Genomic DNA, 23,661 nt, shown 5'->3' with positions numbered 1-23,661 from the left:
GCCCACAAGGATCCTTGACATAAAGACTTTGGTCTTTGTGTACTGTGCAGCAAGCAGAAGCATACAGCCAAGGCTCCGTAGTCTACAACTGACACATGATAGAGTCTGGAACTAGAGAGGTTTCTTTTTTTCTTTCATGGGTTTATTCCAGGAATTCCTAGTTGGCTCCAAGCAGGGAAGCCAGCTAAGATCAAATGTTTGTAATTTGAGAGGCGATGTTAATATCATCTCCAGGAAGTTTCAACAGTAATACATTGAGGCCGCAAAAGAGGAACAGCGATGTTGTTTGCAAACTTGGAAACTCTCTATTATTAACTATTAACTATTTGTCACACAGCAGCGCCTAGCCACCCCAATTGAAATTGGGGCCCCTTTGTACCAGGAGACCCCCAAACACCTATTGTACAAACACATACTCAGGGGAAGAGCCCTGCCCCAAAGAGCTTACAGTGTAAACAGATAAAACAGAGTTATCAACCCCGTTTTACACACTAGGGAGTGAGAGATTCGGAACCTGATTTTCAGACATAGGAAGCACCCGCATTGAAGTGAAAGGGAGCTGAGGTCGCTCAGAACCTTTGGAAATCAGCCCCGAATGATTTGGCCAAAACCACGGACGAAGGCTTTGGAAGGGCCGGGATTAAATGCTGGTTGCCTGATTGCGAGTCAGTCACCTTAAACACATGACCATCCGTCCTCTCTAGCCCAGCTAAAGAACAGATAATGGGGGAAACGGTAAATTCTTGGAGAACTGGGGCCTGATTCTGAGAGGTGGGGAGGCTCAGCTCCTTTCCAGATCAGACCCTGGGATGATTTTTTCAGACTCTGCCAACCTAACTGCTTTGGGACGGACGGCTCTATAAACGTCCCGGAATCAGTACAGCCATGACCAAAGTGCAGTTAATGCTGAAGTGAAACAGCAGTCCACAGCATGTAGGAAAGGGAGAAGATTATATCCAGTGAAACTGTAGGATGAATTTAAGTAGGCAGAATGGAATTACCCCGGTTGGAATTGAGCCAGAGTATTAGGGTTATATTAGCACTTTACTCTTGTGAAAAGTGCCAGAGGACCACGAGTTGTTACAAAAGGAAAGTACCTTGTTTTAACGTATCATCTAAATGTTGTTTCCTCCAGTTAGACAGGATCACAAATTGTAGATGAACTCACGATCAAATTTAATAGTTTCAAATTCTTCACCCCGTCATTACCCTCATCCCCCAGAAAAAGACGGATCTGTTGACCTCATACTCCCAGCTTACCTGGTGCATGTTTTCCATGTCTTTTTTATTTTCCTTCCCCTACATTGTCACAGCCTGGTTAATCTTTGCCTATTTTCTTTTGTTGCAATAAATGGTTTGTGAGAGATATTGGCCATGTGATGGTCCACAGAGGACAGGAGTCACCAGATCCACTTTGTGGAGAGCCACCTGGGTAGGGTGAGTGGATGTCCTGATTTTATAAGGACAGTTCTGATATTCTGGGTTTTATCTTATATAGGCACCTATTCCCCCATCCTGATTTTTCACACTTGCTATCCTATGATCCCAGTTCTTGGGTTCAGTGGCCAATGCTATGCGCACTTAGGAAAACAAAGGTGCTGTTTGTATCCAGTAAGAGCTTTTCTTTGGAGGCTATGATTCAGAAGGGTGAGAGCCTGAAAATCCCAGCAAAAAGTACATCAGTCCACAACTAACTTCCAGACTCGCTAATAATGCTGCAATAACCTGGGTTGTTTTCACAAACACTCCCCGCAGCCCATGTTGTTAATGGCCTTGGCCTTTTCTCCAGATGTATGTTGTTTCCAGGCCTTTCCCTTGGATGTAGAACAATAATTCTCTTCAAAAAACTCGACACAGCTGCTAAGTGTGAACTTTCCAAGTGGCTACCAAACATCCTTGTCTGTCTTTTTAACCCTGACTTTTACAGTTATGTCAGCAGGAACATTTATATTTTCTCTAGGGCAGTGTCTACAGTACACTACGAGCAGGGGGGTGATTCCCCTGCTCGTGGACACATACTGCTCATTTACACATTGCTCTCATCAAGTTAGTGCGAGTCTGAATAGCAGGGCAGCTGTGGTAGCCCTGGTAGCAGCAGCAGGGGACGGCTGAGCCACACCAAGCACGTACCCTTCAGGTGCAGGTGGGCTTGGACTTGGCACAGCTGCGCCATGTCTCAGTGCCACCGCAGCGTCACTGCTGTTTATACTCACACTAGCTTGCTGAGAGCCAGGATGTGTGCATATGAGCAGGGGAATCACACCCCCTCATTCGCGGTGTAGACATACTGAGAGGGTGACCAATGGGAAGCCCATGTGCCAAATATAGTCCATGGGATCTATAAACTGGCCAGTAGAGATGACAGAACCCAGCATGCAATGCTCCATCTTGTTCTGAGTGACTTGGCTTTCACATTTACCAGGCCCTACATGTCACGCTCCATAGAGCATTGATCCGGCCCCTTTGGATCAAGACAGAAAACTCCATGCCTGCATATATTTTCCACCTTTGTTTTAAAGTTGGGATTGAATGCAGTTAGCTCTTTTTCACACAAATTTGGAGCAGCATGCTTGCAAGTTGCCAATGTATCTTATATGGGCAATGCTTGAGAGTCCCTGTTCTAATTATTCATATGTTTAGGCCAGTCAGAGGGAAGGCAGATTGGCCCAGTTCTACAGGGGCATTTAGCTACTTAACTCTCATTGAAATCAATGGAAGTTAGGCACCTAAATAACTTTGAAGATCTGGTCTATCTCAGTGTAATTCTGTCACTCCAGAGTATTATTATGGCAGGAATTGCCAGATGCTGCTGTGACACATAGTCTTACAAGTTCTTTTTCTTGGTGTGCAAGCAAGTTTTCAGTCCTTGAAGAAATTCTGTATTGTTGTTAGTTTTGTTATGCAGTAGTCCTGGGAGAGAAGCTATGGCAGATAGCAGGAAGTTTGCTCTCTGCTTTATTCTCGATAGTTGGAGGCAATTCTTGGAACAGGGTAGCTTCCTGGGAACTGGACATTGGTGTTTGGGTTGAGATTTCAAGAGGGAATTGCCTCTGCGCTATTTGTGACCATCTCAGCGTCATGACTAGTGTGTATGTACTACTGCTCGGGAAAGGGGCAACAGTATAGATGGGAAAGTTACCGAATGGTGGGGATATTCACAAACAACTTTCTCGTGTTTAGGCCTGCTAGACTATGGTAAGTAGTAATTTCCTCTTCATTCTCATACAGCGTTTGTACTTAATCCAAGACAGCAGAAGTAGGTACTGGGCACCAACAAAAACTCAGTTAATATTCTCCTGCATCATTTTCCAGTGAACCTGAGTTGTTGCAATACTAATACTGATAATAAACAAATACATTGTACTCTTATGGCGTCTTCCATCCAAGGATACCAGAGCCCTTTACCGACACTAACAACGTCCCTAGGAAGTGGGTAAATGGTATAATCCTACTCCATTTTACAGGGTGGTTAAAGCTGACTGGAACAGGAGAGGGAGCAATCACACCACCAGCCAAAGAGGAGGGGAAGCTGCGAAGGAGCACTGCTTACTCCAGCCAAGGTGTGGAGGGTGGGATCTCCCCTTGACTTTTAACAGAGAATGGTGCCCAGAGAGGGGCAGTGACTTGCTCAAGGTCATCCAGCAGGTCAGCAGAAGTGCCAGGAATAGAACCCCAAACTCCCGGCTCTTTGTCAAATGCTTCACCCTCCAACTTTATCCATCTTCAGCTCCGACTACTGATTGGGCTGGGATGGCTTGGCAGAAGATGGCTACTTTGTACAGAAAAATAGTAAATCAACTGTAACGACTTTGTAAAGTCGCAGCAGACAGGGACCACCCCACAAAGGGAGCTGTCCTGAGGCATGTCTCCACCCCAGCATCAGCTTGTTGGAATGACCCAAGCTTGCTGAGTCAGGTAGGCTTTTACTCTCCCATTACCCAGCAGCCCACAGATTCATAAGGGTCAATCTTCATGAGATGTTTCCAACTCGTAGTTAGTTAACAGAAAGGAGATCACAGTAGTAATGCCTCAAGCATGACGCAACTAAAACTAGGGTTTTTGTGTGCTAGGTTCTATATATGCACGTCGTAAAAGACAGTTTCGTCCTCAAAGAGCTTTCCGTCTAAATAGACAAGCGGGAGGTGAAGTGATTTGCACACACAGCAGGTCAGTGACAGAGCCAGGAAGAGAATGCTGGGCTCCAACCACCTAGTTCAGTGCCTGCTCACTAAACCACACTTACTTCCCCTATGTTGTGGTAAAGTTTGGCGTGACAAAGACAGGGATTGGAAGGAAATTTATCAGGAGGGGAAGGGGCAGACTGCTGTTTGCACTATTGCACCCACAGGGGAGTCTTCTAAAATCAGTGGCAGCTAATCTGGCCTGTGCTCTAGAGTAACCACCCATACCCATGTGTGGACTCTAGATCCTACACCGTCTGTGCCAAGCTGGTCAGAGGAAGACAACATGAGAACCACTTTAGGCTGCTCATGTTTATATAAAAATGAAAAGGCTTGAAATGCTTACTGCTGCTGCAGTTCTGTGCGTCTCCCTACTCTGAGCCTCACTGCAGACTTCCTCAATTCTCCAGAGTCCTTATATTCCTAAATGAAAGATTTGGCCCTAAAGGAGGCATTTGTACTTGGTCAAAGGAGATTGGTTTGGCTGTTCTGGAGCAAACACCAGCAGTTTCACAACAGGCAGAAAACTTTTCCCTTTCTTCAGAGGGAAAAGGAAGACCACAAAACCTAGGCTCTCTCCTTGCTCTGGGGAAAGATTAGGTACGTCAACCCTGCGGGTTTTGAAGGAGACAGATATAAAAGCCAAGTATCAGAACCCAGAGTAGTTTCGTAACAGGCATAATTTATCTGGGTGGGAAGTGGCGTCCTCCTTCTGAATTTGTTGTTTGCCTCTTTAAGACAAGGGGGTTGATGTGTGCCTTTTAAATACATGATATGGACTGTGACAAACTAACTATACTCAGCTACAGTCAAGCCTCTTCAGTCCTTGCTGCTCTCAGGCTAGCGTAAACTGGTTTGAACTGCTTTTCAGTTAAACAGCATCACTCCAAGAGAACAAAAATTTCAAGATCATAAATTTTTAGAGTTTGCCAAACTTGGCTCAAATTACAGACATTAAGGCAGCTTCCAAGCCTGTAAATGTTACTTCATGAAATACTACACCTCTAAGGCATGATTCGGATCTCCCTTAAACACTGTTGCAAATTAGAACCAACTCCATGTGACTATGTGTAAAATTGGTGAAAGATCAGAATCAGGCAAAGGGCTACTATTCTGACCTGGTAGCACTTTGCACTGATGTAAACAACTACATAAAGAGAATCAGGCACAAGGCTGAAGCAAGCTAGAGATAAAGCCCAAATCCTAAAAATGGACAGTGAAGTTCCATCTTTATTCCCTCTAGCTACAAAAGCATTAAAACATCAGACATCTTGGGACAACATAATACGCAAGACACAACATTCTGACTGACAGTGCGTGGCATTGTTAAATCAAAGCAGATGTCATTAGTGCACACCCCCAATTAATTGGTGATGGTGCCAGAATAATTGCGCTATATTTTCTGAAAAATAATGTAAAATAAAATGGTCCCTGCTTCCTAAATGGAGACACAAGAAATCATCACTTTGATCTTTTATACTTTCAGTTACATGTGAAGTAATCCCAATTTTACAATATTTGGGCATGCTTTGTGAGCAGAACGAATTCTCCCCCTCCCCCCATCTCAGTCTAATTATACTAATTGCTTAATGAAACTGAATGGTGTGGCTAGTTAATGAACTCTTGCTGGAAGATAAATGCCAAGGCGCTTGAACACAAGTCAAGGCTAAGCAAGCCATTTTCAAAGCAGGAAATTCATTTCATTACCAAGTTAATTGCCCTTCCTATTGCATTTATGCTTCCTATATCTAGTTATTTTTAAAAATACACAGAAGACAGGGCTACTGCCACTATAAAATCTCTAAAGGGATTTAAATTAACATGACTAGGGGTTGCATCCCTGAAGAAAATATTGTTTTAATCTTGGAGCCTATATACACATTCTGCTTTGTCACTATAATTATTTAGGTGAATATAGTGCTAGTAAACACCACGGTTATAATTCCAGAGATTTGAGCCCTCTAGTCATTCACAGAACTAACACAGCATGAGCAGTGGCTGAGTAATGCCTAGTTCACCCTACAAAGGTTTTGCTGAATTAACGATATCAATATAGTTAAGCCTAGGGTGACCAGACAACAAGTGTGAAAAATCGGGACAGGGAGTGGGGGATAATAAGAGCCGAAATACAGGGCCGGCTCTAGGTTTTTTGCCACCCCAAGCTCAGAGAGCGCAACTGCCCAAGCAAAAAAAAAAAAACAAACAAAAAACGGTGGCTGGAATGCCACCCCTGGAATTGTGCCGCCCCAACCACGTACTTGCTTTGCTGGTGCCGAGAGCCAGTCCTGCCTATATAAGACACAAAAATCAGGACTCTCTCTATAAAATCGGGGCATCTGGTCACCCTAGTTAAGCCAGTCAAGCCCTCCTGATGTAGATGCTATCAGTATAAAAGTACAGTATAGCTTATGCTGGTTCCTCAACTTTTATATTAGGTTGGGACTTTTACCAGTACAGCTATGCTAACATATTGCTATGCTGGCAAAATCTTATAGTGTAGACCTACCCTAAACTTGCCCCTTTAGCAACAAGCGTGAGATCAGGGAGCAAGTCTAGGAGCAGGAGGTTCAGTCTCCTTGGGGGCGGCTGGTTTGCTATCTTCCCTGGTGAGAACAGTAAGCAGGGAATCTGTGCCAAATGCCATGTATCTACTTAGCTATTAGAAACTGGACAGAGATGAACAACTCAATTCACATAGACCCTAGGAGCAGCTACCAGGTGATAACACTGGTAGGTTACAAAAGACCTAAGTCTTTCCTGGAGAAAGGCTCTGTACCTCAAATGTCTTCAGCAACCCGAGTCACCTGTCATTTGAATTTTGGCACAAGACCCGATGCTATAGGCCCCCTACTTTGTATTGTTTGCTTTAGATTAATTGAAATTGCAGTAAACAAAACAAAAATGCAGGTGGAGTAGAGCAACAGATGCTCACTGTATTACTGTTCAGAAAGCTGCTGCTGTTTCATTAGTTCAGAGTCGACTTATTCAGTACAATTAAGTCCGGCTGACAGGTATTTTACTCTCATATGACTGGTTGACCAATTTTGTTTGGCACCATGATGTTAATGGAATTGTGTACTGCTCCATCGAACAAGCATAACTGTCTCCATCTAAATAGTTACATCATTTAAGTTAGTTTTTAAAATGTAAGAATAACCTGGTAGACCTTGACTGGCAAATTTGACATAGTAGCACTTATAGGACCAAAAAAGCCCAAATCACCAGCCCCAAACATTTCAACTACATTAAGATTGTTTGATTTTTTTTTTTTTTTTTTTTAAATTGTGGTACCTAAAAAAGTCTCAGAGTAGCAGCCGTGTCAGTCTGTATCCGCAAAAAGAGGAGGAGGACTTGTGGCACCTTAGAGACTAACCAATTTATTTGAGCATAAGCTTTCGTGAGCTACAGCTCATTTCATCGGATATTTCTCTGACTTTGGAATTCAGAACATATTGGGATTGGAAGATTATGAGTACCTAAAACAATAGGCTCCGATACCTTCTGAGTTAAGGCCTTTTCTAGTTGGATTTCTTCAAATCCTCTAAAACGGTTTTGAGTGGCATGCAAAAGTATGGGACTTGAACTAGGACACAAGCCGAATAGGTCATCAGAGTGTGTGACAGCACAGTTCTCAGTAGCTGGCTGGGTGAGTGCCGATAGGTTTGTAGTAGATATGTTAATTTGACTAAGGCAGGGCTTCTCAAACTTTTTTTTCTAGGTCCTCCCTTTGAAAGTATTTCAGACTGATGACCCCCCCCACCCCCAAAAAAGTGATAGCAAATTACCATACTTATTCATAAGAGCATACTCATGATATTGCCACCCTTACTTCTGCGCTGCGGCTGGCGGCATTCTGCCTTCAGAGCTGGATGGCCGGAGGGCAGCAGCTACTGTACCTCTCCTCCACATGGCAATATTTTGTGATCTCATGACTCCCCTACAACAGCCTCGTCACACCCCCTGCCACCTCTTTTGGGCCAGGATCCATGTTTGAAAAACACTGGATTAAAGTGATCAGGCCTAGAGGTTACCTTTAAAAAAAAAAAAAAAAAGCATATTCAACCAATTCCTTTGAAAATCCAGTGAGCTAGTAAAATTTACCTTTTCCTATACATTTGGACCATTTTTGCTGTTTTCTACTAGTTGCCTCTATCACCCATCCATGTAGGTAAATGGCTTACAATAGGTCAGTTCCCTAAATCCCATTACAGAAGATACAGAGACTAGAACTGCAAACACTTATATTCAGTACAGATGTCTTGTAATCAAACTGTTCTTCCTTAAATTGCCATTAGCTGGAAGTTAACACCCCAGTACAGTAATTGTGCAATAATTGAGCAATTCTGCTACTCTGTCCATAAGTAACTTTAATCCTATCACTTACAGACCACTGTTACTAGTAGAGTTTATTCCAGCCTCCAAGCCACCCCTATGCCAGTAAAAGCACCAGTGTAACTGCATCTACACTAGGACCTTTTGTCAGCACAGCTATGCCAACAAAAGTATGGTGTACACATGTCCTGAGAGTATCTTTCATACCTTTGGAAGGTCTTTTGAGAAACTTCAATACTTTCAGATATACTGACATGTGGTTTAACACTACCAACCCTCTTTCATTATATGCACTGTACTATGCCCTTGAGGGTTTAGAGTATTATCACAATATAGTTTAACAGATTTCCACTAAAACTACTTAATTATTTTCATAACCAACACCTCCTTGCATACAAAAAAGGCACCAGACATCATGGTTTCAGAAAAGTGAGGTTTTTGTACAAGTCTTTAATAAAAAAACAAAAAATATATATATATATAATCAGGCATTTTATGCAATGCATACATTCTTTATATCTGCTAGGTACAGATAAATAACAGAAGGCAGAAGCAAACATTTTGCTTATCTTTGGCAGTTAACCAATATCACCCCCTCAAGAGATATTATAGGGTCACAGAATAATACAAGTCTGTAAACTTCACATATTACAGACAATATACCAGGCAACAATACAGTAGTTAGATTTCAGAAATTTAGAGGGTATTTTTCTTAATCACAACCCAGAGTTTAAATTTAATCTTTGTTGTTGCAAAAATTAAGGCCTGCTTTAGATGACAAACATGTTTGCTAATTGAAGTGATGTTCCGGACTTTTATTCTATCTAATCCATCCCTCACTCAACTTACTTCTCTTAACCACACATCAGCACTAATGAAAACTAAGCTGTATCTCCCCACAAAATAAACAATTTTGTATCTGTGGATCAGCATCCTGAACCCCAACTAATGTATGTACGTACAAAGCAGTTAAGCTTCTTTAAATCAATATTTGTCTAACTCAGTGTCCCAGAATAATAGCTATCCTTCTGCTTTACAGCACTGATGGCTCTACAGAAACAATATATACACGATATACTCTGACTCAGAAAAGCAATTTAAAAGGTCCACTGATAACACATAGCTGCTTACACATCTACATATGTACATGTTTTCACAGTTAGATTTTAGAAAATTGTCTTGAGAACTTCAGAAATACTTCTACTGTATTTTTCTATAAATATTAAAAACTCCATTGTCAAAATGCAGGACAATTTTTTTAGATGTACCAAATTTAAATAGATCTTGAAAACTTGTAGAGTTTGAAGCTTGAAGGTTGTAAAAATGTACCAGTAATTTTACCATTTTCAGCAGACTGGTCACATGCAAGGGATTTGGGGTTTTTTGGATTTTTTTTTAAGTCAGGTAGGAAAGAAACTCCACCACTTTTGAAGGGACAGGCAGGTTCCTGACTTGGCTAGTAGGCATCACTCTTCTAATCACCATGCGACACAAGTGTTGAAGACTGGACACATGTTTTGGAGTTGCCCAGAAGTACACGCTTCCATCATGCGTTCTGCACACAAACACATAAAAGTCAATTATTCCACAGAATTACTTTCAGAATTGCACACCCTTATACTTCGATAGTTGGGAGAAGGCCAGAGAAATCCTCTCCTCTAAACTACTTGTTCTCTAACTCTAGATGTTAGATAGCATAGTTGAGATTGCATGCTCTGCTCCTGGGATTTTGGGCTGGGGCTGAAAAAGCACTCAGCAGATCTCACTCAGGTCTCTCTCAAGCTATGGTGGCAGCAGACACTGAGCTGCTCAGACTATATATAGCAGTGCACTATGCTAGGGAATTCAAGGGGCCTGTGCAGGGCTGCCTAGTGCTGTACTTGCACAAGGAGAATTCTACCCTGGATGGCTAAAGGGCTTTCACAGCACTTGCACTGTGCTGTTGTAGTGTATATGGGTCAGACCCACATTTGTGGCTTGCTTGATCATTCCCTAAATACTAAAGAGAAATAAAGTGAGACTATGCTTGTTAAACTCTTGGTGGTGTTGAACTCAAGGCTTGCTTGACTAAGCTTTGATCCCTCCTTCAAACAATCAAAAGCAACAAAATGGCATTTAGAAATGAGGAAGCTAGAACTGTTAGTTAACATTTGCAAAGTCCTTTGAGGATGAATAATACTGCATAAGCGTTAAGTATGATTTATTAGCTGTATACTTGCCCAGCAGCTAGAACACTGCCATCAGTAGAAAAGGCACAGCAAAGCCCATTGTTCAAAGGTGCAACCTGTACAGGATAATCTTCTTCAATACTCCAGAACCTCACCATTCTGGAAGGAAAAAAAGTCAGCTGTTAAAGGCACAGTAACCAATTTCTTTAATGCAGTACAATAATTTATGAAGTGTTAACCTGAAAAAGAAAAATATATTTATGTATTTATAGTGTACTGTCTTCACCTGCAGTCATGTAGTCCAGTGGTTTTCAACCTTTCATTAGCAGACCTCTAAAAAATTTCAAATGGAGGCGCAGACTCCTTTGGAAATCTTGAACAGTCTGCAAATCCCCAGGGGTCCATGGACCACAGGTTGAAAGCCACTGATATAGTCAAATATAACTTTATATTTGTGCATCACACAGATACCAATTCTAAAGAAATATAAAGTAAGTGACTATCGTTTGAAGAGTTTGCAATAGACACTCCAGACTAAGAAACAGCATGCAAAAAAAATTAAGTTACTGCAGCCAAATGATCTGAAAGAGTAGACTGAGTCTCAAAACGTTAGCAGTTGTTATTTCTGCTAGGAGTTCTCAGTATTCATTTTAGCAAGCTACCAAAACAAGGTAAAGTGTTTTCTTGTCTTCGACAGGATGCCTTTCCTATCTTCAAAATCTTCTATTTTAAAAACTGACTGTGTCAGTCGTCATTAACAAAACCATACACAAGTACAAAAGTAAAACAGGATGACCCAAGTAACCATACTGGTTCATTTTTTCTTGAAAAAACTGTCATTCAACCAGACACAGAAGCACACTATTTCAATGATTTATTGAAATCAAGCCAAATAGAGGGCCTCTATTTCTCCACCCTTTTACAGATATCTTTGTATATTTATAATGCTATTTAAGTCATCTATCCTGTACACCATCTCTTGTTTATTTTATATGGCTATGGGAGAGAGTTTTACAACAGACCATCATTCAGACAGCAAGGCATTGGTACAAGCAGTCAGTCAGTTCTCAGTTTAAAAAAGTAAGTTGTGCGTAGTACAAGGAATTTTTAATTACTGGGAAGAAGCAAGAGTCTGACAACTCTTTCCTCATACTTACTTATCATCAGCAAGGCTTGCAATATGCAGTCCATCATAACTAAAAGACACAGATCTCACCCATCTGTCGTTCGCTCCCCCAGCAAATATTGGAGTCGGAGCAGGAAACAGATGCCTGTAGACAGACAGGCTCAGTTAACAGCATAACCACTGGAAACTATGTAGGAGTTTCTGTTAGCCATGATCCGTGATAGACCTCAAGAGAATTTTTTTTTTTTTTTTTTTTTTTTTTAACATTTGTCTCTGTAGTATGAATTAAGAGATACTGCTGCAGAGCTCTACAAAGGACACCACAGTATTAGTTATATACTGAAGACACTTCCACTAGTAGGCTTTAAAGCACCAAAGTCTTGAATTACGCATTTTCAATTACAGAGGAAGTACTCTCCCAGAACTGAGTTTCGAGCTAATTGTTCATCTCAAAAATAATCTTTCACATTTTAAAACAGGGGAATTTAATAACTACGAGATAGAGCAGTTTTCTCCCAGGGAATAAAATCTTACTGTTTGGTGCCAATATGGTACTTCTCTCACCTTCTACTGTCCAAAGCTGAGTTTTTTCTCATTTACTAGTCAAGCAAACCAAATAAGAATCATGGAACTGGGAGGGACCTCAAGAGTTCATCTAGTCCACTCCGCTGCATTCTCTTTCCAATTAATGGGCATACCTTAGATTTTTATAAGATCTTGAACCATTTTAGCAATTCTGTTAGTAAAGATTAACCGGTTGTGATTTGTGTACGTTAAACTCATAATTCTTTGTATATTGAATACTCCCAGAATCCGTGCTGTATTAGCCAAAGTGTGTCTGGATTCTAAGGCCTCAGTGTCTGTTCTTAAACTGAATTGCGTGTGTGACCAATGCTCAGCAACTTAATCAAGTAGTGGGCTCTATCTAATTATTCCCTGCTCCTCTCAGTTCGTAAGAGTCCAGGTAGGGACCCTTCTCAACTAATGAAGGATGTCTACAGAAGTACATTATAATAAACAAGACAGGGTACTTATGATCCAATTACATTCTGTGACTGATAAAGGTATTTATTATTGCAGATGTTTTCTGTGATGAATGAAATAACCCACTGAAAGATATTTTTAACTTATTAGGAATTGCTGGTTGCCACAGCTGTCAGTAATAATGACTGGATTTGAAATCTGTGTCTCACATCCTATAACTTCCCCCAAACTCTTCCCTTCTAGATGTGAATTGAAATATGCTGTCACCACTTCTCCAGTTACAGAGAGCTGGAACCTATGTTTCCTTCCAGTATAGTGCTATATTAAAGTATTGCCTGATTGTCTTACTTAAATAAATAAAACTTTAACCGAGTTAGTTATTTGACATCGTATCTTATTAAATCCAAGCATGTAACAATTCCATAACTTTGTCACTCCTTGCATTTTCATTAGGTATAAACTGTGGTCAGATCCTTTTGTAAATTCCAGGAGGGAACTAAAAATGAACACATTTAAATACTCTGCTTACCCAAATTCCATTAGAATAACTCCAATATGGGGATCCCAGACATAAACTCGAGTATCGTAAGATGCAGTAGCCAGTAAAGCTCCATCAGGGGAAAACTCACAAGCTACAACATCATTGTGATGTCCTTCTAGTTTACGAATCATGGAGTACTTATCCATATCCCAAAGAAAAACCTGAAATTAGAAAAGCTAATGTTATAGCTTTTGCTCAGATACCCAGTGCAGCATTTACATTTCTTAACTGTCTGCTAGTTTTACTTAGGATTATATTAAATCAAGCATTATAAATTACTACAATTAAGAAATATGCTCGTGTCATACTCTGATTAAAATCAGTTTTTAAAAATATTAAAGCAGACATGCAAATTCTAACTTAAGTTTGTTAAATGTTATTTAAAAAATAAGCCAAAATATAAGAAAGGCAATGCAATTTAACCATGTAGTTTTACTGAAATCCATGTATTACAAAACTATTTTATTAAAATACACAGAAATAAATAGGGTTAAGCACTACAGTCCCCTCTTTTCAGTAACTACCAAAATTTTAAGAAATATACAGACAGAAAAAGTAAGGTTAACATATTGTTACTCCAGTGGCATCCCCTTTGAGTTTAAGATCACTTGTTTACAATACGCTTGGATCACCAACTTCAGCCTAGGAAGAGAAACAGATACTGCAAGCAAAGAGAATTTTCACAGCCAAAAGAAATGTCTTTGGCAACATAACAAGGAAGTCTAACCACATTATTAAAAAAAGTTTATGCATCTTAAGTTTAATCATATCAACAAATAAACATTTGAGTATTGTGATTTACCCAGCTTACTGTAAATCTTACTATAGAAATTGGTAAAGTATGAGTATAATTCTAATTTGGGGGGATTTTACATGCAGTTCTACATCATATAAAACTGCACTGAAGACTGTGCAGAATATCTTAATATGAAGGCTCTACTATGTTTTAATGTAATGTTACAGAAAATAGGCTAACAATTTATGGGTACAAAACTATATATTAAATCTGTCCCTGTAAGTGCTCTTTAGGTCTCCCCCGCGCCCCCCGCCCCGTACAATTTTACTTGCAGATAAAATGCAAACAACTTAAGTTTAACCAAAGAAAATAGTATTAGTGCCTCACACACTTTACTAAAATGAAACCATTTTTAAGTCAGTCAGTTAGAAGTATCATGTTGACCAGTTTCACTAGTAAGACCCCAACATTCCATAAAACTGGAAAATAAAATTTAAGTTTTAGGAGTCAATGGGTTTCACTGCTGTGAAAATTAAAAAAATAAAAAGAAAGAAAGAAAAAAGCAGAAAGTGGACATCAACCAGCACCTGCGTACGTACAGTACACCTTGCAGTCGAATGCAAGGTTACTTCGTCCTATGGTAAAGTTCGCCCCCAGCCTGGTAGCCAGAGATGCCACTCTTTCTGCCCAGCTAACACCATTGTGCGCCTGTGTGAGTGGTGCCAGCTTAACCTCAATCACACCAATATTGCTGCCACCACCTGTGACAGGGAAAGCAAGAAGCTTATGGAAAACACACAGCCTAAAAATATCAATGAATACATCCACATCTGTTCTATTTTAAAGGACTAAACTGTTCTCTATCAAATCTGAACTGTTAATTTACCAAACTTTTTTTTTTTAAAATATAAAATGCATTCTAACAATTATCCTAGCTACTAGTCTTCAAGGTTCACATTAATTATGGTTTTGCTAATCAATTAACTTTAGTGTACTATTAATAGAAACTATATACTAGTCTTTTCCCTTTCCTCTATTTTACACTCATAGATTTTCAGTGCCAAGAAGAGCAGTTTATTGTAAAACGTGCTTTACCTGCACTGCTTTCAGTTCTCTAGCAGGACATTAGAATACAGATGGAAACAGAACCAATATGCTGTTCTTCATTCTAGATGTTTTAGACATATGAGTGCTAGTTGTATTTGAGAATATGCAGAAACATTTTTGTTCAGTAGAAGAGACCATGACCAGCTCAGACTTTGAAAAGTCCTTTTAATTGAGCAGGAAATACAAAGGATAAAATCAACAGCAAGATAATTTGATGAAAACGTTAGCCTAAATCTTCCATTCTTAACACTACACGTTTTACTTTCCTTGGTTTTTATTTTATGAACAGATGCAGATGTGCAAGCTACTTCAAAGGATGCTTAAAGTTTCTTCAACTAAAAGCAGTGCAAGTTCTCAGTTCATAAATCAGTATATGAAGGCATCTTAGGTAGTTTACTTCAATTTCTTTCATGCAACTTCTTGCATCATCATAAAAACATTAGAAGTTCATGACACCGAGCACAAGCTTTATTTGTTACTTAGATTTAAAGTGATTATATGCACAATTCAAGTATAAACTTAGGAACAAGAAACTCTGACACATACTGCTTTACTGGCTCCAACGGAACACAGAATGGAAGAGTCTGGAGAAAAAGCACAGCCATACACCCAATTCTGGTGCCCTCTTAATACCTTCATCATATTTCCTGCAAAGGAAAAAATGGCAAAACTAGGAGTATTAGTTCCAGATTAGTAACCCCCAGGAATACTCCAAATCCAGTTTTATTTAACATTTTATGCAAGAGATTTTTTGAAAGAGACACTGTACTGTTGTTCTAAACTACTATTTTGTTTTAAAGAGACTCTGGCTGTATAAAAGTTACCTGCCATATTGAAATGGCCTCAGAACTCTGTACCTTGACCAGCAGGGTCAGCACACATACCACTGTAAAGGGCTGCTGAACCTCAAATACATGCTCTTTGCCGAGGGGTAAATATAGTCTGCACTATATGGGATGAAGATTAAATGATTACTAGAAGGGGGCTGAGGTCAATAAAGATTTAAAAATCCAAAATATACATTGATATTACTGCTGACAACTCAGAAAGATTACTCTATGCTCTCCCAACAGGTGAATTTTCAAACAAAAACAAAAAAAAACACACCACCAAATAAAACACAACTGTACCATCATCTTTCAGGTCCCACACTCTCAGCGTTTTGTCTCTCGATGCAGATACTAATATCAGGCTGCCATCTGGGGCAAAAGTTAAATCTCTGACCACTTCAGTATGGTCCATCAGGTTAAGGAGGAGTTTTCCTGTTGCACAAGAACAATACCAATTAATAGAAAGTGCATAGCAGTTCTTTTACTCAAATTAAATGCCCACAAACAAAGCTTAAAGATAAAATTCCTTCCTCCTTGTCTACTTTTGGAGACTGGCTAGAGCACAGATATCTCTAAAATATGCAAAGAAATTAATCTTGTATACATACTTCATAGTGATAAGATGTATTTAATCTTTCAACTCTGACTAAGTCTGGAAAAGCTAAACTTCTAAAATCTATACACTAACAAGATTAAATGTCTGAGAACTAATCTAAGTGAATTACCTTTTAACTTTAGATGAATGCATGGTTTTCTTCTTAACTTCAAATAGCAAGTTTTTCCAATAGCAACTTCCCTAATATTTATTAAGTAATGTCATTGCTCAGTGACCAGGAGTTAGTTGTGGCCCAATATAATGGTAATTACAAGTTAGATTGCAGGATCCCCTTCTCCCTTGCAGCTTCAAAGGTTAGGACTGTCAGCCTATCTTAACCAGATTAGTATTGCTTATAAAAAAAAAGTGGGGAAAACAATTATTTCCAAAAAACCTTCCCCATAACCAAAGTACTAAAGGAAACTCTTCCCTACCTGGAATGCTGTGTTTTGCTTTAAAAAAAAAAAATTCAAGAGCCTCAAGTCAAGCACATACTCACACACTTTTATGGACCGAGGACTAAACTAGTATTTCTTTCCCTATGCTGCCCCGTTCTCCGCCACACTCAAATGACACTTCTAAAGTCCATTTCAGGTGAGATTTCACAAAGCAATAACAAGACAGTGGTGGTTTGGTATGTAACCTGCCATCTTAGCCCGGAGACGCTGAAGCGCAAACTAAACCATTTCTCTTTTCAACATCATTTCTTTTGTACAATTGTAGTTGCAACAGTCCCTTCTATTTTTAGACCTAAGTTAGTTCACTTTAACTGCACTTTTCAAATTAGCATTCATAAACCAACAGATTTAGAATCTAGTTATTCTAGTTTATGATGAGCTACAATGCTGCATTGTTAAATGACAATGGCAAGACATACATTTGAACAAGCTCCTGTACCTGTGTATACATCCCATATTTTGATGCGCCCATTGTTCAAGCCAGTTGCCAGCAGAAGCTGATCTTGCCCAAATTTGAACCGATGCCATTCTATATTCACACAGCGACTCTGTTTTCCAGGCACTGAAGACCCAAAAGCAAGACTCCAGACTATATCACCACAGTCTATTATATGCTCACAAGGCTTATTTTTTTGACCACCATCACTGTTCTGTCTTGACAGTCTTGTATTGACTGAATTTGCAACATTCTTTGTGCCATGCAACAAGCTGTAAAACAAGTCAGAATTTTAGAAAGAATAAGCTTTACTCTATAAACATAATTAACTGAGTATTTTATTTCAATAAATCTATGGGCAGTCATAATGCACATATTGCCACTGTATCTAAAATTAACACCTTCACTTAAGATTTTAAAATGACTGTCCCTTGTTCCTCAGTTGTGAAGGTGGTTTTCAGATATGGCAAACTCTTCTCATTATAGCAATAAATTTGAGTTGCCTAATTCTGCCTCTGTACGGAGCAGTTAGCTTCTTTAACCCTTCATGAAAGAACATTTTAAATGCTATACTTAAACTGAAAATTTTAGTGAGAATCTGAATTTATATTAAAGTATTTGAATTGTTTTTTATATAAAAGATGGGGCAGGAAGGGATCCTTTCTGTTCTGCTACAACTCACCAATACGCCCTTCAAAACACATTTTATTAGAAAAATCCTAGTAAGAGATAAGCCTGCACACTAAACTTAATAAACTGAGCACAGAGCAGAGAAAATGTATTTGCTATACAGGGATATGCAGCTGTCAATCACAAAGATGTAATTTACCAACTTCCAGATGGACTTAAAAGTGACCTGCAAATGAAACAAAAATGTGCTTTTTTTTTTATGATGTGCTGAAAAAATGCTGACAATATTCTGCTTGTTTTTTTAAGCTTAGAGATGTCAAGAATATAAGGTCATGTTTCCTGATGTTGTTGGAGAAGCAAAGAACTGAATTGGGAGTTCTCAGTCCTCAACTGAAGAGGTAGGCTATCTGAATCTTTTAAAAGAGCTTCTCTCTGGAGTGTTTCAGGAAGTTGATCTAGTGTTAAAAAGTACACGTTTAAAATCACTTCCTCTTTCATTGCACAAGTCTGTCTTTCACTTGTGGTATCACTAGTTCTCGCTTTGTCCATACAATCCTCCTATTTATATAAAAATCAAGACAATGTATAGATTAAAAACCCAAATAACCCAATCTCTCATTTATACATCTTAAAGAAGCAAAAACAGCACACCATCATGGTTATTTATTTGCAGGTCACCGCATATTTCTTTTACAAAATGAAGAAATAGGAGAAAGTGAATTTTATATCAAACAGCACAATTTTTAATCTTACAAGTTATTAAAGCATTTAGTCCAGGGAACAAGCTTTACTATGCGATGTCCTTGTGACCACGCAAAGTAAGATCCATCAGGTGCAAAGGCAACAGTCCAGTTTTCACGTCCACACTTCTTATCAAAAGGAGATGTTGGGGCTAAGAGTTCTCCTATAGGACGTGATCTTGCTAAAAAAACAAAAAGGAAATCCCATTTAAAATGTGAACAAGAGATTCAGCATATTTTAAACTTATTACCAACAATGTAGAGATTTCTGCTGATATTTTGGCTTTAAATCAGACACAAGTTAAACTAATTTTTGGCTAGAAAAATGGCTGTGTCACGATAAATTCATTTAAAGTCTTCCTTAGTAGCGACTGCAAAAACTTCAGGTCATTAAACAGCAGAAATGTACTTAAATAACCAACAGGAAAACCACATCTCAAGCTAATATGAACCCAGCTGAAATCTCATTTATGAGTCTAAAAGAAAAGGAGTACTTGTGGCACCTTAGAGACTAACCAATTTATTTGAGCATAAGCTTTCGTGAGCTACAGCTCACTTCATCAGATGCATACGAAAGCTTATGCTCAAATAAATTGGTTAGTCTCTAAGGTGCCACAAATACTCCTTTTCTTTTTGCGAATACAGACTAACACGGCTGTTACTCTGAAACCTGTCATTTATGAGTCTGTTGAAACTATTATTTAAACTACTCTAACCTCCAGCATTACAGATAGCACCAAAATTTGCCTCTCTGCAATTCAAGCAAATATTTTCAGTAGAGCTGAATAGAAAATTTACTTGGTGAAATTTTTAATTTAACATTAAGTGTGTGCAAAGTCAGTTACATTATGTCTCATCAGCCCACATAAACAAAACACCACCACTGATGTATTGTCAGGCAACAGAGATTTTTATACCAAATTTTCTACTCATTTCTAGTGAGTAGAACAGAAGAACCTAGCATCAGGCAATCAGAAGAATAAAAATATTTTTATTCTTATTTACTCAACTCGAACAAAGAATATCTTCTCACTCCAATTTAAGTGGAGGGGCAGTTTTATTGTCCTCATTACACCAGCCAGATTTAAGAGGACAAAATGATGCTTATCAAGTCCATTTTTACAAATGCAAATTTAAAAGGAAGGGGTAGAAAAATATCACACATGGTTATGATGAAATTTTTAAAATGTTTATTAAACATGCAAGTATTTGTTATGGATTTACAAAGTTCCTACTTCAATATCAATTGCTGCTCCAGCTTGTGCCTTCCTAATATGAATGGAAGGAATTGTGCAACAGCCCTGCCCTTCATGACGGGATAACCGCCCCAGGCTGGTTTCTCACGTGCTGTCTGTATTCATACAGGAGGGAGGGGTTTCTGTGAGTACATGAGAAACCCAACACATGCAATGGCAGCTACTGACCCATTCCCAAAAAAGAAATCAACATTGGTAACAGTGAAAATATGTATTGATACATTGTTTTATGGCTTAAAAAGGAACTATTTTAAAAAAATCACCAGTAGAAAGTGTCCAAAATAGCTAAACAAAGTATCTCATATATTATCCTTTTTTTCCATTAGAAATCCCTTGCTATCCTTATCTGCAGGTTTTGTTGGGATTTTTTTTGTATTACCAAAAATAAACCTTCACATAAAATGTGCACTATTATATATATGCCGCAATTTTTTTTTTTACCAAGTGACTGAAATACATAGCTTCAACAAAAAGAACCATGTTTTCAGAAAAACAATCCATTTTTTACTTAATACATTGACTGAAATCTGTATTTCTATGATTTCACACAACTACCAGCCACCTCTTATTTCGAAACTGAAAAGGCAAGGACAAAGACTTTGCCAATCAAGACTGCCGCATCAAGTTAAATGGAGGAGTTGACATGCATGGTCTGAAAAAGTCCTCTGTAGCTACGTGTCCCTCCCCCTGCCATGGAGTACATACTGTATCTCTCTCCCCTCCACCCTAAGGCATCTCAAGATGCTCCATAATGTGGTCAAAACCTTTTCCCCCATGGGCACTGGTTGGACCATCCCAAAACAGTGACCACATTATAGATTCTAAGGAGGCTGACAGCTTTTATTTTTTGCAACCACATAGCTGGAAGCCTATAGTACCTTCAGACCTTATTAATAGTCAACACTGCCTGGGTTCCTCCTTGGTATCCACACCCCATTTCACCATCCACTCTCAAACTCCTGCCAAGGCCCCTCTCACCACCCAACAACATTTCACCCCAGTGGGATCCAGGATGCTTGTATGCCCCCCAATCTCTCCAGAGATTCCCCCCTCACTAAAAAATGAGGAATCTTTATGGCACCTTAGAGACTACCACATTTATTTGGGCATAAGCTTTCGTGGGCTAAAACCCACTTCATCAGATGTGGGTTTTAGCCCACGGAAGCTTATGCCCAAACAAATTTCTAAGTCTCTAAGGTGCCAGAAGGACTCCTCCTTGTTTTTGCTGATACAGACTAACATGGCTACCCCTCTGAAACCTGTCCCCTCACTAACTGCTTCCCTCCAGTGGAGGACCCCACCCTCCCCCCAACCCCATCCCCTCCACCCCTCCAGGACCCCCCCCATCCCCATCCCCACCCTCCCCCCAACCCCATCCCCTCCACCCCTCCAGGACCCCCCCCATCCCCACCCTCCCCCCAACCCCATCCCCTCCACCCCTCCAGGACCCCCCCCATCCCCACCCTCCCCTCAACCCCATCCCCTCCACCCCTCCAGGACCCCCCCCCCATCCCCACCCTCCCCCCAACCCCATCCCCTCCACCCCTCCAGGACCCCCCCCCCATCCCCACCCTCCCCCCAACCCCATCCCCTCCACCCCTCCAGGACCCCCCCCCATCCCCACCCTCCCCCCAACCCCATCCCCTCCACCCCTCCAGGACCCCCCCCATCCCCACCCTCCCCCCAACCCCATCCCCTCCACCCCTCCAGGACCCCCCCCATCCCCACCCTCCCCCCAACCCCATCCCCACCTCCCCACCTGTGGCCACGCTCTACTCAACCCAACCCTCCCAGCCCACCTCCCCAGGACCCCCTCATACCCACTTGTCCCACCCCCACAGGACCCCCCCAGGAGTATCTCCCCCCCATACCCACCTCCCCGTCTGTACCCCACCCCGCCCATTCCCCCCTTCGCAGTCCTCCCGTCCCGACCCACAGACGCTACCTTCCCTCCACCCCGGCTCTCACCGATGAGCTTCTCGTTGACACTCGGGGGAAAGCTGGCCATCTACGGAGCCGCCCTTCGGACCGGCTCTGACACAGATCGGGGCGCTACGGGACTGACCGACCGCACGAACAACCACCGCTGCGCTAGACAGGACCGACACTGAGACAAAATGGCCGCCGCGTCCGGGGATGTGGTGTAGGGGCGGGGCCAGGGTCTGCAGGCCACGCCCCATCCAGGGGGCGGAGCCACGAGCGCCGTGGCGCAATCCCCGCCTCGCCGCTGTGAGGCAGCTCCACCGCGGGGAGTACGGGGCGGCCGCGGCCCTGGTTGAAACCATTTAACCATTCCACGGGGGGAGACGCGTCCTGTATAGGAGTACGGGGCAGAGCCACAGCTTGGGCAGAACCAGGGGGTTGGAGTTGAGGGCAGGATGAGGTGCCAGGTTTGTGCTAGAATCCGGGGTAAGACCAGGGCTTGGACCAGAACCAAGGGGCAGGACCAGGGCTTGGACCAGGGACAGAACTAGGCACAGAACCAAAGTTTGGACAAGCTGACACGAAAATAAGCCCTGGCTAGGGCAGGAACCATGGCCAGACTGTAAACCTTCCAGGACAGGGACTGTGTTTTCTTAGGGTTATGTACAGCACCTGATACAAGGGGGAACTGATCCTTATTGGGGCTGCTTGTAATGCAAATATAAAATTATAGTTCATGATAGGACTGGTGTTAGGAACATTTGAACGAGGAACAATCAAATAAAATCTGAGAAATGTGGTCTTGCAAGCCATCTTGTTTAAATGGCCCCAAACTATTCTCTGAAATTGGGCTTGTGTTTTGCACCTGTAAATTTTTTTTCCATGCAAGCAGCCTTCTTTGCCTGCAAGTCGGGAAGTTAGACAAGCAGTCCCTGGAGGAATAGATTTCAAGGGCTAAATTTTCACAACAGCTTCTGGAATTGAACATTGTTTTCCTCGTTTAAATGGACATTGGAAAGAGGTCCCACTTAGGGACAAAAGCCCAGGGTAGGCTAAACAGGCAGAGGCCTCCTCTCAAGGTGCATTCCGCCAATGAGATCTTTTTTCCCCTGATGGTGAAATACTATCTTGTGTTTCATTGGTTGAGTGAGATGTGCTTTTTATCCTACCGGAGAATCAAAGGGGTAGAGTTTCTATGGAACCAGACAAAACTAGAATCATCTCTTGCTTTTCAATTAAACTCAGCCAAATTAGTTTTTAATTTATAAATTCAGTTATTACCTTTCTTCACTCTGTTTTCTCCCTTGCTGTCCTTTCTTATACATTCCCTTTGTATACCTCTTTCTTTTTATACCTCTTTCTGTCTGGCTAACTTTTTGTCAGTTTTGCTGTCCCTCCTTTCTCTGGTTTGCTTGAGGGAGAGCAATAGCTGGAATAATGTGTCCCTTTTTAATAGCTCTCAAGAGCAGTACTGATGGTTCACAAGATGCCTTCCATCTTGCACTATTTACTGTCCTTGCCATTAAGTGACTCTAATCTAATGCTCTTTCCCTAATGTAATTTATATTCCTAAACTGTTTTGTTAAATCTCAGCTCATATTTTAGTTCTAATCCTTTG

The 23,661-nt window shown here is 40.8% G+C and overlaps 1 protein-coding gene across 1 annotated transcript; it reads right to left on the bottom strand.

Moving 5' to 3' along the window:
- Nucleotides 1–8,932: 8,932 nt before the first annotated feature.
- On the bottom strand, nucleotides 8,933–22,403 carry WSB1 (WD repeat and SOCS box containing 1). Its single transcript, XM_007057600.4, has 9 exons — nucleotides 22,089–22,403; nucleotides 18,878–19,046; nucleotides 17,498–17,766; nucleotides 16,306–16,437; nucleotides 15,722–15,822; nucleotides 13,321–13,493; nucleotides 11,839–11,952; nucleotides 10,733–10,840; nucleotides 8,933–10,068 (listed from the first exon to the last, which is right to left on the bottom strand). The coding sequence occupies exons 1-9, from the start codon at nucleotides 22,126–22,128 to the stop codon at nucleotides 9,909–9,911; spliced, it is 1,266 nt and encodes a 421-aa protein (XP_007057662.2). The 5' UTR covers nucleotides 22,129–22,403; the 3' UTR covers nucleotides 8,933–9,908.
- Nucleotides 22,404–23,661: the final 1,258 nt, after the last annotated feature.

Source organism: Chelonia mydas, chromosome 17 (genome assembly GCF_015237465.2).
Source record: "Chelonia mydas isolate rCheMyd1 chromosome 17, rCheMyd1.pri.v2, whole genome shotgun sequence".
Lineage (NCBI taxonomy): Eukaryota > Metazoa > Chordata > Testudines > Cheloniidae > Chelonia > Chelonia mydas.
The sequence above is the reverse complement of the archived record's forward strand: the minus strand, read 5'-3'. Positions and strand labels throughout refer to the sequence as shown.